Source organism: Vollenhovia emeryi, unplaced genomic scaffold (assembly GCF_000949405.1).
Source record: "Vollenhovia emeryi isolate VEMERY1.0 unplaced genomic scaffold, V.emery_V1.0 DF939144.1, whole genome shotgun sequence".
NCBI classification, from domain to species: Eukaryota; Metazoa; Arthropoda; class Insecta; order Hymenoptera; family Formicidae; genus Vollenhovia; species Vollenhovia emeryi.
In genome coordinates, this window is record NW_011967222.1 from 1,213,569 (window position 1) to 1,232,124 (window position 18,556).

At 43.2% G+C, this 18,556-nt stretch overlaps 1 protein-coding gene across 1 annotated transcript; it reads left to right on the forward strand.

The window, feature by feature from the left end:
* Positions 1–3,819: 3,819 nt before the first annotated feature.
* On the forward strand, positions 3,820–17,883 carry LOC105566503 (fasciculation and elongation protein zeta-2). The gene is made up of 9 exons (XM_012020565.1): positions 3,820–4,255; positions 7,227–7,482; positions 16,253–16,375; positions 16,578–16,734; positions 16,805–16,913; positions 17,040–17,302; positions 17,479–17,554; positions 17,627–17,692; positions 17,846–17,883. The coding sequence occupies exons 1-9, from the start codon at positions 4,150–4,152 to the stop codon at positions 17,860–17,862; spliced, it is 1,173 nt and encodes a 390-aa protein (XP_011875955.1). The 5' UTR covers positions 3,820–4,149; the 3' UTR covers positions 17,863–17,883.
* Positions 17,884–18,556: the final 673 nt, after the last annotated feature.

The following is an 18,556-nucleotide window of genomic DNA, read 5'->3' on the forward strand; positions in this document are numbered from 1 at the left end:
TAAAAACACAAAAACTTTCCGTTATGTTTTCAATTTGGCCTTGTTTTAAGACCATAAATGGAAGTATCACAATTTTTTAAGTTATAAATTATTGGACGTAAGCTTGCCCTTGGGAAAATATACCTTAGCAAACCTTAAAATTTTACTTTAGAAAAATAAGAAAGTTTGGACACTTTAAACTGTTATTGAAGGTAAACTTAAAACTTACCTCAAGAATTTAAAAGAAAACTAAGAATTGTGAAAGGTATGTGATATAATTTATAATACCGCGTGCGGTTTTCTTCTTACGAGAAAGTGCTATGCCGCGCGGGAACTTCGGACAGGCTTGGCTAACTAAAAATTGCTTTAAGTGTCCAAAATTGCTCTAAAATTTCTTAAGTAAACTCTTAGATTTGAAAGATTACTTTAAAAAACTTTAATTTCATTTAAAGTAAATTTTCCTTAGGGTGACTACAAAGAGCATTTAAAGTTTGCTGTAAATATTATTATTATTAATTACGTTATTTGTAAAAAAACTAAGTTTAGTATTTTGTATGTCAACCTCCAATTGGGGGAACACACTCCGTATATCGGTATATACTGAATTAAACGGCTCTCTCATCAATTACTTGTTCTACATCTTCCAGGTAAAAAATTTTTCATGCATGAACATGAATAAATATATAGAATTACATAAAAATATAAGTCACGGAGAGGGTGTGTGTGTGCGTTATTAGAGAGAAAAGACCTAGAAGGAGATGGCCCTCTCTCTCAAAGAGTAATAAGTTAGTAAGTTTAGATTGAAGTGTAGTTTTAAGTATAAATTTAAGTTTAGGTTAAGAGGAGTATCAAGTGGTGTATGTGGACATATTTATAAGATAAAAATAAGATAAGATAAAAAATATGTCTATACATATTTCTACATTGTATATTTCTATATAATTTTGTACAATTCTACACAATTTTTAATACTTTTATAGATTTGTATATGCTTATACATATAATGTATATGAAAAAATTGCTTGTTTATAATTATACAATAATTATGTACAAAATTATGTACATACACATAATTATAAATGAACAATTTTTCCTTTTTAAAAATTTTTATATAAAAGCGTGTATAAATCTATAAAATTATATAGAACTGTGTAGAATTGTATATAATGATATAGAAATATACAATGTAAGAATATGAATGGACATATTTCGTGTATAATTTTATATAACACTATACATATATTTATGCATGTTTATGCACGAAGAATTTTTTACCGGGTTACGATTAGTATTCAACAGAAAAAAATATTGCTTATTACTGAATTGATACACGGAAATGTAAGAAAGATGGCAGTACACGCTTGTATAAGCTTTTAATTGCTCTAATTCTGTGAATGTTATCCACGCAGCTGCCCTGCTTGATTGCACTGTCGAGCCTTTACCGATTGAGCAAATACCCTCAGCGTGTTTAAAATCAATGGCGTAGATGGGAGCCAGTTAAAAAAGAGCATTGTAAAAGAAATGGACAGCATAAATCGGCCGTAGTTTTAAAAAATTAATTTTGTAACGATATAACTGGTAATTTATATCGCCGCTATTTTACGCTGCGCCCCATTTGGCATCTTTTGACAGCGACATCTTGCCACTTCTTTCTATTTCACAAGCTTACGCTTTACCCAGCAAGCGTGTCGATGCGTATCGCAATAGCGTATAATTAAAGTCCAGCTGCGCCAGGCGATACGCCAACGATGCACCTTCGAATCTTTGATTTCACCATAAAAATTGACTTAATTTAATTAAACTTTTACGAGAAAGTTGGATAGATTCCCTTACGAAAAAGTAACGAAACAATTATAATAGAAAATTGCTGTATGTCAGTAATTAAATTATCAGAAATCACTAATGTACAGTAATTTTCTAATAATTATGTCGTTGCTTTTCATTGACTCTTGTAAAGCGTTAATTAGCTCAACAGTTCTTCGTTCCTTTAACGAGAAACAATGTAGGCAAAATTATAACGAAGTTAACTCTATCTAGCGCAATCAAATTGAATCGAAGATAGCAAGTTAAATATTCTCAAACAAAAAATAGTCGCTAGATTGGATTGTAGAAACGAAATCACGGCCAGATCCGGATGTTATCGATCTGTTCTATTTTCGATAAATGGACAAAATTATAACAAACGTGACACGGCACTGAAGAGAGAGAGCAGGGCCGGTTGGGAGTTCTAGGAAGCCTGCGGTAAAGAACTAGCGTCATCGTCAACAAACCAGAACACGTAAAGTTCGCTTCTTTCACTTGCACTAACTAGCATTTTTTGCATCTGAAATGAAACAGTGTGTGTACAGGGTTTCTCTGTCAAAAACCTCAACGATTGCCTGCATGTATTGAAGCTGCTACAACTTTTTATTATATTAGCCACTTAACTAACGCACAGTAAATTTCAAGAGAATAATTAGGACTGTCTTCAAGATTTGCGAACATATAATTTTCTTCTTGAACACTGTGTCTTTTCGGCATCAAACCGTTTAAGACAAAAGTGCATATAAGCCTTTCTTTATAAAATCACCGAGGAGTAAACCGCTGACCAAATTCATGTACACCAAATGCCTGCTAATGCATTCAAATTCAAACCGGTGGGCATTACTTATCTTATTATCTTATTTTATCCTTTTTAGCTTTTTAAATTCTTTATAACGCCCCAGAAAGGCCAAATAAAGGCCGAACCAGACTAGCGTCTGCCGACTCTGATTGGACTGGGATTGGCGATTGTCCTCTAGCCAATGGGAGTCGATTAAATCGCTGACTGCTTTGCTCTCGTTGGCTAGAAGACAATCGCCAATCGCTAATCCCAATCCAATTCGCGTTGACAATTGCTAGTCTGATTCGGTCTTTACACCCACAAATACCTAAAAAATGCCTAGTAATGCCGCAAATTTGTACGCCACCCTGCCCTCAGCGGTTCGCCCGTCAAAAATCACTTGGGGAATTAGTTTTTTAATTTTCAGAGTAAAAGTCAAGGACCACTTTATTCGGACGTTGGAAAGAGAGAATAAAATCGCCCAGTGCAAGAAAAATGCGAACAGAGTGAACGCGTGTCCGCGGTGAGACCGCGATACAAACTTCAGTGGCCAGTATTCACATTCGGATCTCATATTCAAGATCGTCTTAATTTATCTAAAGATGCTGGAACATTTCATTGACTACAAAGTATCTAAAGATAATCCTGAGACGATCTTAAATATAAGATCTGACTGTGAATATCGGCAAGTTTCACAAATCTCTGAAGTTGGCCGCTTTAGAAATCGTATCAGGGGCCCGATTCTCGAAATCATTCGAAGAAGAAACGTATACGAATATTCTGCTCTGACAGAAAAGATGCAAGTCGATTGGTTAAAGCCATGCGAATAGCCAATCAACTTGCAACTTTTCTGTGAGAGCAGAATTTTCGTATACGTTTCTTCTTCGAATAAATTCAAGAATCGAGCCCCAGCTAGATTACTGGCTGAGACCGAGATTAGATTGAAATTTGGCCAATCAGAGGAAAGTTGAAGAATCTCAAGTAGTGACTTTTACTCCAATTGGTAAAAAATTTCGATCCGATCTCAATCTCAGTCCGTAGTCTGATACAGGCTTTAAAGCCGGTCCTGGCGGAGAGAGATGATTCGTGACATCGGCGCGCTCAGCCAGCGGTTACCATGACGACCGGGGGGGCGATCATCTTCCCACCACCACGTACTGTCCAACGTAACCCGCCACCACCACCGCCACCTCCACCACCACCTCCACCGCCACCACCAACGGCACCACCGTGCCCGTCGAAGAGCAGCGCAAAGAGGAGCAGGTCCCCTCCATTGTACGTCAGTCGACTCAGTCGCTCGCAGTCAGTCGGCTCGTGTTGTCGACGGGGGGTTGTCGCGCGCACGTTTCGAGCGTTTCGCGTGTCGCGCACGCGTGCGTGTGTGTGTGTGCGTGCGTGGCGTGCGTGGCGTGCGCGTGTGTCGTCGCGCCTCCTACATGCTCCGGTCGCGTCGTCGACGTCCTCTCGGCTCTCGCGATCTCGCACGGTAAACGGCGGGCCACGGCCCGCGAAAACGAGGCGCACGCACGGCCGCGACGCCGAACTGCCCCCGTCGCGTCGCGCCCGCGGTACTCCCTCACGATTCAATAATGAGGGACATGGCAGGTAAGATCGCCGAGTTGAAGTTCGAGGCACCCCTCGCGCGCTTCGAGGAGGAGGACACCGCCAGTCTCAAGAACATGAACCTCCTGACAGGTGCGAAACGTGCACACCTTACTTCTCCGACGCGCCTATCCCTCGCGTCGAGCGACGCTCGTCCGGCCGTCGGCCTTTCGCGTCTGTCGCCCGGGGGCCGCCGAAACTCCGCGAAGTTAGCGACGATGGAAGAATCGCGAGCTATCGTTCCCACGTCAATTGGCGCAAACGACGTATCGCGCGAGCGCGAGCGCTTCTACCTTGCACTCCTTCGTCAGGCGGATGGCTGATACTTTCGTGGAAATATTAAATCATCCAAGAACACCGCTCGCGGCGGTGATGTAATTCTGCGTACGAGATAGCCGCGCGCGCGGCTCGCGACCTGAATGTTGATTCCGCGAACCCCCGGCTCTCCGGGGGTAAATCGATCTCTCGGGCGGATTGAAAAAAAGGAGCGGGGAGATGCACGCGGCGCGCGATCCCCCGAGGGGATCGACAGGTGTTACGGGGCCCTCGCGGTTTCCCTGCCCGGTACTGACGAATAATCGGGCGCCCGGACCGAGCGCTCGAAGGAATTCCTTGATACCTGCGCGCGGCGGCCGAAAGTGGTAAAACGAAAAAGCCCGGGGTTTTGCCTCACTTAGACCCCCAGACCGTACTCCGAATTTATTTTGGTCGCGCGGCCGCGTCACTCGTGAAATCGTCGCCGGTTAACTCCTCGCGGTGGGATATCCCCTCGGGTTCTCACGGCACCCGAAATGTCGTCGCGCTTTTTGCTCGCGAGCCGCTTCTCCGGCTCGACACCCACGATCCTCTGCCGCCGTCGAGCCGACCCCTTTCGAGGCCGTTGATTTTCTCGCCGCGGCGATAACCGACTCCTTTTACACGGTGTAACCGTAGTATAACCATAGCACAACTGGTGTGCCCACTCTGTCATTTGTTTTGTTTTGCGTCGACCCTTTCTGCGCATCCGCCATTATTTTGGCGGAGCCAATGAGATGTTGTATATGCGGTAGTGTGAAATCAATGTGACAGTGTGACAGGATTTTATACCAAAACCATGGCGAAATGCCACGTGATCGAAACCGAAAAGATCAAAGAACCGACAGAGAGTGGACATACAAGTTAAACTATGGTATAACTAGTAGGGTTCACTCTCTGCCGGCCTCGATCACGTGGTATTCCGCCGTACACCCGGGCAGGATCCTGCGACGTGTATGTGTGTGTATACACACTCGTCAAAGTCACACTACTACACATACAACTGTTCTCTCTGCCCAGAGCAATGTCGGATGCGCAGATGGAATCGGCGCAATACGAAACAAATAACGGAGTGGACCTACTAGTTATACTATGGTGTAACTAGTAGGTCCACTCCGTCGTTTGTTTCGTTTTGCGCCGACCCTTTCTGCGCATCCGACATTGATTTGGTCGAGCCAATGGGAGAAAAGTTGTATGTGCGCACGGAGAGGATTTTCTTGTAAAATGTGTCCTGAAAATTTTATAATCGTGGGATCGCCCGGCATTTTTAAGAATTTTATGAGAGTTTTCTGAAATTTTACCATGCGTTTCAATAGCAATTACACTTAGTATACATTTGACTAGTAAAATGTATGGTAAAATTTAAAAAAAAAAACTCTGACACAGTTCTTCGAAATGTCACGTTGTCCCACGATCACACGATTTTCGGGATAAATTTTAAGAGAAAATTCTCTCCGTGTAACCTTGTAGCCTTGATGAGTAACCCTAGTAGCGCAATATATTGGCGCAATATTGGGAAATAATGTAAATCTAATATTCTCAATATTGGTCCACTATCGTAAGATGGACGCCTTCTCTTATTTAGCCAATATGTCTATTTAGCAATATTGGTCTGCTATGGATACAATGTTAGAGCAATATTCTTATCGTTAAATATTGGCCAATGCACTTCCAATATAAATCTAATATTATATAATTATTATCGTGCAACATTTACATTTATTCCATAGTCAGTATTGGCTTTGCGTTGGACAATATCGGCCAGTGCATTTCTAATATAATCAACATTGGACCAATATTTAGCCAATGTTCTAATGCACTATGCTACTAGGGTACGTACACACACGTCCACATACACAGCGCTGGATTGCTGACCAAAGCAATGGCGGAATACCACGTGATCGGGACCGAAAAGATCAGAGGAGTCGACGGAGAGTGGACCTACTAGTTGTACTATGCTTTCTGCGTCTTTTTCTGGATTACACGGATACAGGCGAACCCTCTGAGTTCCCGTCTCCGGCGAGACCTCGATCGAATGTGCTGCAGCGCTTTGTGTTCGTCCCTCCGGTTTAATCTGCGCGCGACAGACGCCCGTTTTCGCCAACGTCGTTCAACTTTGATCTCGCGATAGTTCAATTCGTCCTTTGTCTCTTTCCAGCTATCCTCTTGGAAAGAGACGTAAGATGATTTAAACTAGGGTCGAAGTTAAACGGCGTTGATGGACATCGGGGAGGGACGTTTTCAAACGTGCGGATTAAAAACCACCTCGTGGATCTCTTGACATTCCGCGTCGCGTTAATTGCGTCGCAGAGTCGGGCTTGGCGCGAGAAGAAATATATATATGTATATATATATATATCGCGAGAGGGATGAGTAGGTACGCTCTTATTGGAGCGACGACGCGGTGTCGCATCCGATAACGCTCGATAGCGCGACCTCGGTTCATCTTTGCGTTTCGTCAGTATCAAAGTGCGACGCCGGGGATTAAATCTAGCGGTCAATTCTGTCTTTCTTCAAGTAGCTCTGTCTCTCTCTCTCTCTCTCTCTCTCTAACCGTCCCCTTAGAAAGAGACAAAGCCGCTCTTAGCATTTTCACTGTATTGTAAGGTACAGAATTGACCCCCCGGATCAATTTACTTCGACGAGGGAAAAGAAACGACCTCTGGGCGACGTGTAAAATAAAAAAAAAGACATTGTCGATATCCGCGTAATTAATGAAGAGGCTCTTCCCCTGTGCTCCCTTGATAATCTTGCCCTCTCGATTTCGCAGAACAATTATTGGACGCCAGCCTGGACGCGAGTTTCGGCGAGAACTGTAACAACGCGAACGAGCCGCCCGCGACGCACGAGAGCGGCACCGACATCCTCCAGGAAGGGACGTTCAGCCCGTTCAGCGGCAGCCTCGAGGACCTCGTCAACACCTTCGACGAGAAGATCACGTCCTGCTTCCGCGATTATGGCACCGACGTGGAGTCGTTGGCCCCGGTGCAGGTGCGAACGCAGGAGGAGATCATGAACGAGTGCCAGTAAGTCGTTCATCATCGTAATTGATAATTAGCCTAATGAAAATTTCCCCGAGGCGCCTATTGAACGAGGCGAGATTATCACGAGGGATAATCTGGTGCGCTACTTTTATTAATAATTGTACAAGGGCTCTCTCTCTCTTTCTTCCTCCCTCCCCCCACATTTTGCAATAAGAATTCTTGCGAAAGAAAAGAAAAATTGAAATAATAATAGAGTGATACTGTTAAAAATATTTATTTCGCAGGCGGCTCACTTTTTGAAAAGCCTCTGTGATTGAGCCAGAGAACTTTTGTCACCGTAAACTCTCAATAGGAAAAAATTTTTCGAGCTCTCTCTCGCTCGTTCGCTCGCTCTCTCTGCCTGTGCACTTGGCGCCTAATTGCAGTTTTGCAACATGGTATTGCGACGTGGAATTCTCTTTTTATTATAATTTGCGTTGTTAATTGTATATAGCGATTTCAGTTCTACCGTACACACCCTGATATCTCTCGCATTCATTCCTTCTCTTTTCTACCTTGTATTCTACTTTGTGCCATTTTCTCTTACCTACTGATTTAGGTTTATTGTCACCTCTGTGATAATGTCTTCGGGGGACTAGTCCCAGGGCGCTAAATAATTAACGATTCGAATGATTCTCTCTTTCTCGTCATCGGCTGAAAAACCGCCTCGGCATCGCGCGCGTTCGACCTCATTGACGCAATTACTTTAATTAAATCTGATTAACCGTGCACGTAAGTGGCCGCGGACCCTCGCGCGTGCAACCGTGCGCAATTTTTCGGTTCGCATTCACGAGAACCCGGTTACAGGTATATACCGGTTTCACCGGCGTATCAACGGCAAATAAATCATGACGCGTCGACGACGCGCAGAGTACACGCTCGCCTGAAAATTGCCAGGTAACCGCGTGCGTATTAAAATCGACGTTTACGTTTTGCGGAAACCTCGGCTTTCTCTCTCTCCTTCTCTCTCGCGGCTCATCCGTTGTAGCTTGGCTCGAAAGCGACGATTGCTGCAGCGGAAATAATCACTTATCGCGTTACCGTTAACCCGTTCGCTCGTCATAACGCGCGTGATACGTAACGCGCAATAACGGAGAGTATCCCCCGTCCACTCGGACAGTGGAACGCGGTCCAGTAATCTATTTCATCTCGACTCCTCGCACGCTCTCTCCCTCTTTCTTCTTTTCTCTTTCCTTAAGGCGCGTCAGCAATTTCACTTAATGCTCCGCTTAATGCACTGGTGCAACCCAATTACGCGCGCGGATTCGCTCTTCGCCTACATCGGCGAGCGGAGCGTCCAGACGGGCGTGAAAATTGTTGAGATCAACGCTTGCGTGACGATCAGCTTTGAATCGAAAATGAAGCTGGAAGATCTACCGCGCGCATATATCGCCGTGTCAATCGTCCGCGGCTCATCTTGGCCTTATTATTTGACGAGGACGTAGGACTAAAAGGAGGAGCAAGGAATCTGCCGTGGAAATCTCCTCTTATACTCGCGACGATATTGGATAGTGATCGATTTCCCAATGGAAGAAGTGTGTCGACACCGTTAGTACTCTCTACGCGATGTTTACGGCGCACGGTGCAGCTTTCTCTCCGAAGTGGCCCCAGCGCCGCCGCTCCACGCCAAAAAAGCGCATCTCGATTGTACGACTACTCGTGTACGAGCATTTCTTTTTGGTCCAGTTATTCAACAACGTTGTCTAACTGTGAGCTCATTGTTAGTTTAATTCGTTCTTTGTCTCTTTCCAGCTGCTACTTGAGAACGAGACAAACGTGAATTAAACTAAGACCAATGTCAAGCGACGTTTAGTGAAACCGGGCCTTAGAGCAATACGCAATACTGGACCCTCAAAGTGCACGCAGACCTAAATCTTTTTTTCTTATCCGCTACACGCAACAAACGCGCACGTTCAGCATGACGAGATCTTCCAAGACAACCTTGGCGGACATCGCCGGCGGGACGTGTTGACGCAGGCACGATTCGAGCCCGCGTCATAGACGTAATTCGACTGCGGATGTACTCAAGACATGACGTAATTCCCGATTGAACCGAAAACGTCAACGGTCGCTCCGAATTCTCTCAGTTTTCCGTTAAACTGACGGTCTTGGGATGCTGACGGGATTTCGCGAGTAAATCGAAAATTGAAGACGCGTGAACTTTAAGGGCCAGTTTCACAAATGTCGGTTAACTGCTAGCCAAAGGTTAATTGATTCTCTGCCTCTTCTAAGATAATAAGATGGACGAAAACAGGGAGTGAACTCTGGTTAACGCGCTGAAAAACAATTTTCACTACCGTAGCGAATCGTGGTTTGCTAAAAACATTTTGCTGCCGTAACTATAAATTTCTTAAGGGGTCATTCCACTTTAACGGCCCAAAAGCTATGCTTATCCTTAACAATTTTTTCACAGTAAATACACCATACTATGAAATAAATCTTCTTCGGATTTATTAGGTTCACTCTTAAATTACACCAAAAAATGTTTGTCATAATTTAAATAATTTTTTAATTAAGCGTTTTCTACACCGTTCGAATGGCGTGTCCTACACGGAAAGAACAATGTAGCTGCTGTAGCTAAAACTTAGCAAAATAGGGACAGCTAATATTTTTAGTTGTGACAGCTCAATATTTTGCTACGACAGCAAACCGTTTGCTGTCGCACCTAATACAATAGGCACAGTAGCAAAATATTGAGCTATCACAACTAAAATATTAGCTGTCCCCATTTTGCTAAGTTTTAGCTACAGCAGCTACATTGTTTTTTCCGTATAAAAGATGCACGCTGCGTTGATGACTATGACAAAAAAAAATTTTTTTTGTGTTATTTAAGTGCCCTAATATCCCAAAAAGATTTATTCCATTGTATGGTGTATTTACTGTGAAACAAAATTGTTAAAGATAAGCATAGCTTTCGGGCCGTTAAAGTGGAATGACCCCTTAACCACTGCAAACGGTTTGCTGTCACACCTAATACAACAGACGCAGTTATAGCAAAATATTTAGCTATCACAACGAAATATTAGCTGTCCATATTTTACAACTGAAATTTAGTCGCCACATGCAGTTTCTAGCTACGGCAGCTACATGTCTCTTTCCGTGCAGTTGCCGACGTTTGTGAAACTAGCCCTAAGTACCCAGCGTACACCGTGAGACGTGAGCTTGCGGTCAGCTTTACGGATTTTCGAAGCGTTTTGAGGGGCCGAGGCTTCACGCTACGTCGGACGATCCCGGCAAATATTTTAGTCGCGCGGTGTAAATTACAGTCGCGACACGCTCGTGGACAAGGCAAGGCTGCACGTCCTAACGAGCACAACCGAGCGGCGGCAGGTGAAACCCAACGAAGCGCGAAATTGTCTCTTCTTCCGCGCGCAGCCACGCACGGGGCTGTTAAAATTACATCGGATCATTCGCCTCGTCGTCCGCCCTCGTCGGCGGTGCACCGCGCGATTTTGCGATCGGTTCGTTAATCTCTCCCGCATCCTTTGCGAGATAATTCGCAGATGCGCTACATCTTTTTCAAGTGTATCTATCCGGTCTTCGTGCGACTCTCCTTGTTTATCGACGAAGAATCACTAAAAAAATATTTAAAAAAATTTTCTTACTAAAGGCCTGTGTCCACGATGCTAGGACTTGATTCAAGTTCTACAATAGTTCTGAGAAATGTGTGGCCAATCAACTTGCAGCTTTTGTGGAATAGCTGCAAATTGATTGGCTACACATTTCTCGGAACTAGAACTTGAACCAAGTTCTAGCATCGTGGACACAGGCCTTTACACAGGTGGATTTCTAGGTGTCGCAACAAACATTTATCGCTACTTTTTGGATCTGTTAGAAAATTGTTCGTAGCCTGCCAAGTTTATAGCAGCAACGTTCTAGTGATACCTTCTGGAAAGTTTAGGTTTCATGACTAAATATTAATCGTTCACCTTGGATAAAAATGAATTTCGGTACCACAGCTGGAACAATCTGTGTAAAGACCTGTGTCCACGGTGCTAGAACTTGGTCCAGGTTCTAGTTCCGAGAAATATGTGGCCAATCAACTTGCAGCTTGTATGGAATAGCTGCAAATTGATTGGCTACACATTTCTCGGAACTAGCACTTGAACCAAGTTCTAGCATCGTGGACACGGGCCTTTACACAGGTGAATTTATAGGTGTCGCAATAAACATTTATCACTTCTTTTTGTATCCGTTAAAAAATTGTTTGTAGCTTGCAAATTGTATAGCAGCAACGTTCTAGTGATGTTATACAAAACATATGCGATTTCGCAGCATTGACTATTCATTTATATATCTCAGTTACTTTTTTGTACCTAGAAAATTGTTGCTGCAGTTGCAAGATCATTTTTTTCAGTGAAGAATATCGTATTTTCAACGGAATCGTGAGGAGATTTCGAGACTTGAGCTGTTTAGAAACTTATCATTGCGAGGAAGATTCGCTTCGGAAAGAAAAATATCGCGGTTCGGAAAATTTTTTCTTTAAGAAGATTGCGATAAATAAAAGAAGAATCGCGCTCTGATAACGGAGGACAGGTTTCTTTTTCTCCTCTCCCTACTCTTTTTCTCCCCCCGAGCGGTCTGCCTTCTGGGATTCGCGGTTTCTGCGGGGCGAACGGCTCAAATGGCACCGTTCAGTTTCGATTTATACACGGTGCGGCGTTACGAAAGGGCGCTCGGCGAGGGTGGCATTATTCAAATGGCACGCTCGCTCCATCCCGGTGACTAATAAGGCCATCGACCCGATTGCGATCGCGACAAAGCCGCGGTAGCGATGCGAGCGCACGCGTTCGCGCGAAGCGCCTGCCTTCTCCGCCGCGTATTGCGCTGCCCGCTTTGCGAGCCAGGCTGCGTTTTTAAACGCAGTTTCCACGTAATTTTCCGGCCGTACTTTCTAGCGCGAGGCTGAACGCAACGCCCGAGTATCGGTCGCACCGGAAACGCGTGTCGGGCGGAGATTAATACGTCTGTCCCCGAGATAATTTGCGCAAACCACAGATCATCGTCGCGTGCGACCGATATACGAGCTTCTCGGAAGTCCAATGGTCGTCTCTATGAAATAGCAAGCGACAAACTCGAGGCACAGGGTACTATTTTTCCTGCTGGATTTCTTGCAAGAGCCAATAAGGCTGCAGAGTTTTAGATCAGATGACTTAAGGCTGAATCCTGATTGGCCCTCGTAAGCAATCCAGTAGGAAAAATAGTATCGTGTGCCGTTGGCTTTAGATCAGGTGACTTAAGGCTAAAGCCAACGGCACACGACACTATTTTTCCCCACTGAATGCTTACGAGGGCCAATAAGGATGCAGGGTTTTCGATCAGGTGACTTGAGGCTAAATCCTGATTGGTTCTCGTAATCCAGTAGGAAAAATAGTGCCGTTGGCTTAAATCCTGATTGGTTCTCGCAAGAAATCCAGTAGGAAAAATAGTATCGTGTGCCGTTGGCTTCATTATTGACAGACAAAGCGCCGTGGACCAATCACTCCGGTACTACCGTCAGTTTGGCTTCCGAGAGAGTTTTGCATAGAGTTGTATAGAGTATTGTAGGGAGTAGTGTATTCTTTTGGAGAAATATTTATTCCAACTTTTCCCCTCTCCTTTCTGAGTCGAACGACTCGCGCTAGATTCCCCTGGTCCGATAGATGAACGCTAGATCGAAAGTGAATCATTTTCCTCGCTGACGCTACGTCTCGATATTGTTTTCATATTGACGAAAACGCGTGGCATGAAAATTTAATCTCTGTTTTGCTCCTTCGTTCGTATCGAGCTACACCACCCCCCAAACAGAGGGCGAACGTCAATATCGGCGCGCATGCGCCTTGGATGGCGACGGCCACATCCACGAGGGTGAATTTATACGCGAAGGCTATGCGAGAATTTGTCTTTTAATTAAGGAGGAGTTTATAATGTTTTAATGTTCTCTCTCGCTCTCTCTCTCTTTCTCTCCTCGTCGTTCTCTTCCTCCTTTTTTCTACGGATTTTGCACGGGAACAAGTGAACTTGAAAGAGGCGACAAGGGCTGTTTGTGCAAAACTGGAAAATCCACATTTTTCGAGATTACGTTACTTCTACACTCGCTGAGCCTGCGTCCTTTTCTACCCGCTTCTGATTTTCGCGAGCACTCGGAGAGAAAAAGAGGATAAATTAGTTCGGCGGTTGGGCTTGCTCGTACATACCGTGTTGTATAAAATGTCTGGCCTTCTCGATGCGAACAACGTGTGCGCTGGAGATAAAGCCACTTTACATTAATCAGAGACTCAAGTGGACTGAGTTGACCTCGATTTATTAACCCACGGCATCAGATGGCCGATCAATGCGTTGACTCCCTGATACTCCCAGTGCAGCCATTTTTCTATTTCCACAAATGTGGATGCATACAGATACGTGCAAATTTTGAACAGGATAAACGTTTAGATCGAAATACCCGATATTCCGGATGTAATAGAGATTTTAATCACCTTGCTCGCTAATATAATACATTCCTCCGCACGATTTTTTTCCACGGGAATTAAAAATTTGCAACCCATAAATTTACATGCTTTGAATATTGAAGGAATTCGCGTGTAGAAATCGATCGAATTAAACATTCCGGGAAAATGTCGGCATCGCAGGAAAATGAGACATCGCGATTTTCTCGTCGACTTGATTTCAATATTTGAAGAAAGCGCGAGGAAGATTCGTGAAACGTGAATAATTTCGAGTTGGCGAAGCTGAGATATTTTGAAGGTCTGTGTCCACGATGCTAGAACTTTGTCCAAGTTCTAGTTTCGAGAAATGTGTAGCTAAGCTATTCCATAAAAGCTGCACGTTAATTGGCTACACGTTTCTCAAAAGTAGAACCTTGGACCACGTTCTAGCGTCGTGGACACAGGACCTTAAGAAAATTTGGCTTCCGTCTACCGCGAGAGGGTCGCGGCGCGCTCGAGGGGGGAGAAACAAAAGAAATTAACAACCGATTGATAACTTGGATTCTCCTAAGGATATCGCGGGAGGCCCGGCTGCCGTTTTCGCTGCTCGGCTCCCACGAGATACATTGTTCGCAAATTTGCGCCGCGTGCGGGGCGCCTTCGTTCCAGCGCGGCGGGTCTGGCCGTTGTTCGCGTGAAGAATCACTTCCTCTAGAAAACGGGCACGTAAACCGCCGGCGAACAAAACAACGCCATTGACTTACGTTTTGTTTGCACGTGATTAAACGTCTTATCTATGCGGCGCGTACGTGTACAATGCGTAACGCAGGAAACGCCCACGGACCGCAATGATTCACGCGACGTCCTAGAAAGTCCGTCGCTCTCATCACCATAGAGGGTGTCCCAAATGTGTCCCAATGGCAATGCTCACACGGGTATTATATAAATGTGTGTAAACACACGCGGTATTAAAAGAGCAAACCTGTCTTTCTCTCGTCAGCTATGTATATAGGACGTTCCAAACGCGCGTTTCTGCATTGTGGGACAACGCACGTTGGCACGACTCAATAACATCGCGGCATTATATCATCCTCGTAGGAACATCTGCATTTATTGATCGCGCATTACACATCGTGCTCTCGTAAATCGTGTCCTTCGTGCTAAAATTACTCGATATCTTTGTCGTGCATTCTCATTAACCTTTAGACAAACACCGGAAACTGTCGTGACATCTCTATGAGCAAACGTTTTCTTTACCCACATATATAGAGAGAAAGAGAGAGACTCCAAGTTACGTTCAAACGCCGGAGAAAGATAATTAAAGCATTATGGCAGAAGGATTGAAATAAAATGAAGATTGAACGATCTGAAATAATCGCATTACTTACGTTAGTAAAAAAATGACGAGGGGTAAACCGCGCTGACCAAAATCGTGTACACCAATGCGCTTGCTAATGCCCAGTGGGTGTTACTTTATCTTATTTTACAAATTGTAGAACAAAGGTCAAAAATAATAATAACGAGCCGTTAAGGATGACAGTGCAAAAATAGATAACATCAAGTATTATGTGACGCCAGTAAATGACTAGCAATGTTTAAGCTTCTAATCGACCATAGCTGGCGATGTGTTTTTAACACAGAAAATTTTTTGCGAAAAACATTTTTATGGAATCAAATATACGAGTATGCGAACGTTTCGGCGAGACTATGCCATCATCAATGCAATTAGTTGAAAACGTAACATAAATAGAAAAAAGAAAAATTAAGAATGTAAGATAACAATTCTTGTAAACGGACAGTGATAACGCACCGCAGGCAACCAAGTAAATGTCTGTGTTTTTATCTTATTTTATCTTTTTAGATTCTTTATAATTCCCCAGCAAGACCAAATAACACTAGTGCTAAAAAAAATGCCTAGTAATGCTCGAAATACAATGCCCTCAGCGATTTACCCACTCGTAAAATGATTAACGGCGTTTTATGCAATCCGATTAAAGTTTTGGAGCTAAGACGGAAGGCAATTCTCTCGCGTGCGTTTAAAAGAATTCGCATAGGCTTGTTACAAAAAAAGTCAACGTTCTGCATGTTTCGAAGATTTTCGAGAACAAGAAAGGAGAAGATGCTGTAATTTTGTGAACGGTATCACGAATCATTCGGCAGAGACGAGTGGAAAAAAATGACACATATTTAAGGCATTTGGCATCTTCTCTAGAGGTGTGGATTAGAGGATCTGAGTCATCTGTTGAGATTCTGCATCTGTTTACGCGTACATAAGCGATTGCTAAGATCAAACGAGCGATTGACCCTTAGCAGACGCCAAGAGATCCTTTGCGCCTCAATGATATACGCCTGAATTTTCTTTGCAGGATGTGGTGGACGATTACCGGAACCTTCGGGAATATATTACCCATCGATTGGAGCAAATCCTACGCGCGGAAGATGCACATGCCCGCTTTAAATCTAAACGAAGCACCGGCTTCGACGGAGAGGTAGATATGTTTCAGCTTTTTGCGCGTTTCATTACTTGTCACGAATATAATTATTCGTCGGCAGCTTACTGTGCACTTTGAAAATCAAATTTTCCCGAAACTACTCTGTAGTTATCGTCTTATCAGATAACTGACGTCCCTTCCTCACGTCAGCGCCAGCGCTCGTAAATTCAACGCTTTCGTTTTCTTTTGTTCGCTGTAGACCCGAGCTAGAGGATTTGAGTAGCGAAGACGAGGCAGTTGCCACAGATTTGGACATGCATGCTTTAATCTTATCCAGCAGTACCGATACTCACAGTCCGGAAGAGCCGCTGAAGACCGCTGAGGAAGTTCTTCGAGAGATAGATGACATAATGCAGGTAAATTCTCGGCGCGATGAAGTATGATTAAATGAGCGATTAATGATCCTACATCTTGTTGTCGCCGTAGGAAAGTCCGTCAATGGAGAGATCGCCGGATTCAGAAGGTTCTTTATTGGACAGCGATGAGGCTTTGGAAAGAAGTAGAGAAGTACTTGGATCGCCACTTCACGAGAAGAGTACGTTTTGAAACACTAATTTAATATTACTTAATATAAAAATATTCACATTAAACGTATGTATAATACATAAAATTAATTTCTAATATAAAAATACGTGTCGTAAAGCGTTAGATGTATTTTTAGAATTAAAGCAACTTTCCTCCAGTCAACTGACCGAACTTTTTGGAGAAATGGAGTCCTTGGTTGCGGCTTTGAGCGAAACATTGATCGCCGAGCTTGCGCTTCGGGACGAATTAGAATACGAAAAGGAACTAAAAAATCAGTTTATCTCTTTACTGTTGGCTGTACAAAATCGACGTAGGCAGCATCACGTTACGAAGAAGAGAAGTCAAATGCAGAATGGTACTAGTCCGTTGCCGCAACATAGGTCTTTGCAAGAGCCGAAGGTAACGTACACCGCTGTATGTAGTGAATTTATATAGTGAAACATTTTACACGGTATCTCTCGGCCGTTAAATTACGAATATTTTTACAGAAAATTAAATTTTCTATGATAAACCATTTCCAATTTGACTGTACAATGTAGAGAAAGGTAAAAACGATACAATCATTCTTGTTATAGTACCTGACGACCGTTATTCCATATCATACAGACAGTGGTCCGCCAGACAATCAAGCCTTGCAAGTACTTATCAAAAGTAAGTGTTTAATTATACAAACTATAGTTCTATATATCTAATCATATGTATCAATGACACGTTTACTTGCAGTATTAAAGGCCATTAGCGAGGATAGCCCGACAGTACCTACTTTGCTAACAGATTACATACTCAAAGGTGATTAGATTTTAAATTAAATCTTACTAAATTCTATACCACCGTAAACGTTAACAATTTTTCAGCATGTTACAAGCAGTGATATATATGCATTGCTAATTTTTACCAATAAGCTTTTAAAAAGTACTTAGCAAATCGCTATTCTGATTTCAGTGTTATGTCCGACTTAAAAGAATACGTGGAAAAAAAAACAAAACGTCAAGAAAATATCATGTGCTCTCTTCTTCTTGCCAGTACGCTTTCAGCCGTCATTGTGCCGCATATTGCGTAACTAGCTTATAAGTTACTTCAGTCACACTCGATTACTGTATTGGCTGTAGAAGTAGATAAGGTCTCCAATATTCTATCTAGTCTTAATTTATACTTTACGATATGTATATTACGTGCTTAAAGTATATCATAAGTATATTTTTAATAACTCGCGTAACATATATTATTGACTCGCGTAAATCTCGTACGTCATTTTCTTACGGTTTTCATATTTATATTGCATCATGACTCACACATCAATTCAGTTTTGTATTTTTTCTTGTACATAAAACTCCCGAGGGAAAGCTTTCATGCAGAGTCATCGCAAAGACAGCACAGAGCTCCTTATCTAGGATCTTACAAATCGCTACTTGTGTAGATCGGTTTCTATTTAAGGAATTCGAATTAGTGTACATTGCTGTAACGCTAGCTAGTATCTAGAGATGATACTTTCATTCACCGATATATCAGCTCAAAGAGTGAAACTCTTGCAGTGACGGTCAGTTAAATCACTTGCCCCCACCATACTTAATAATTGTTTTCACGCAACGCGCAAAAGTTCAGGACACTGTGTTTGTTAAAGTAAAAAAAAATAAATTAAACGACCTCATTGCT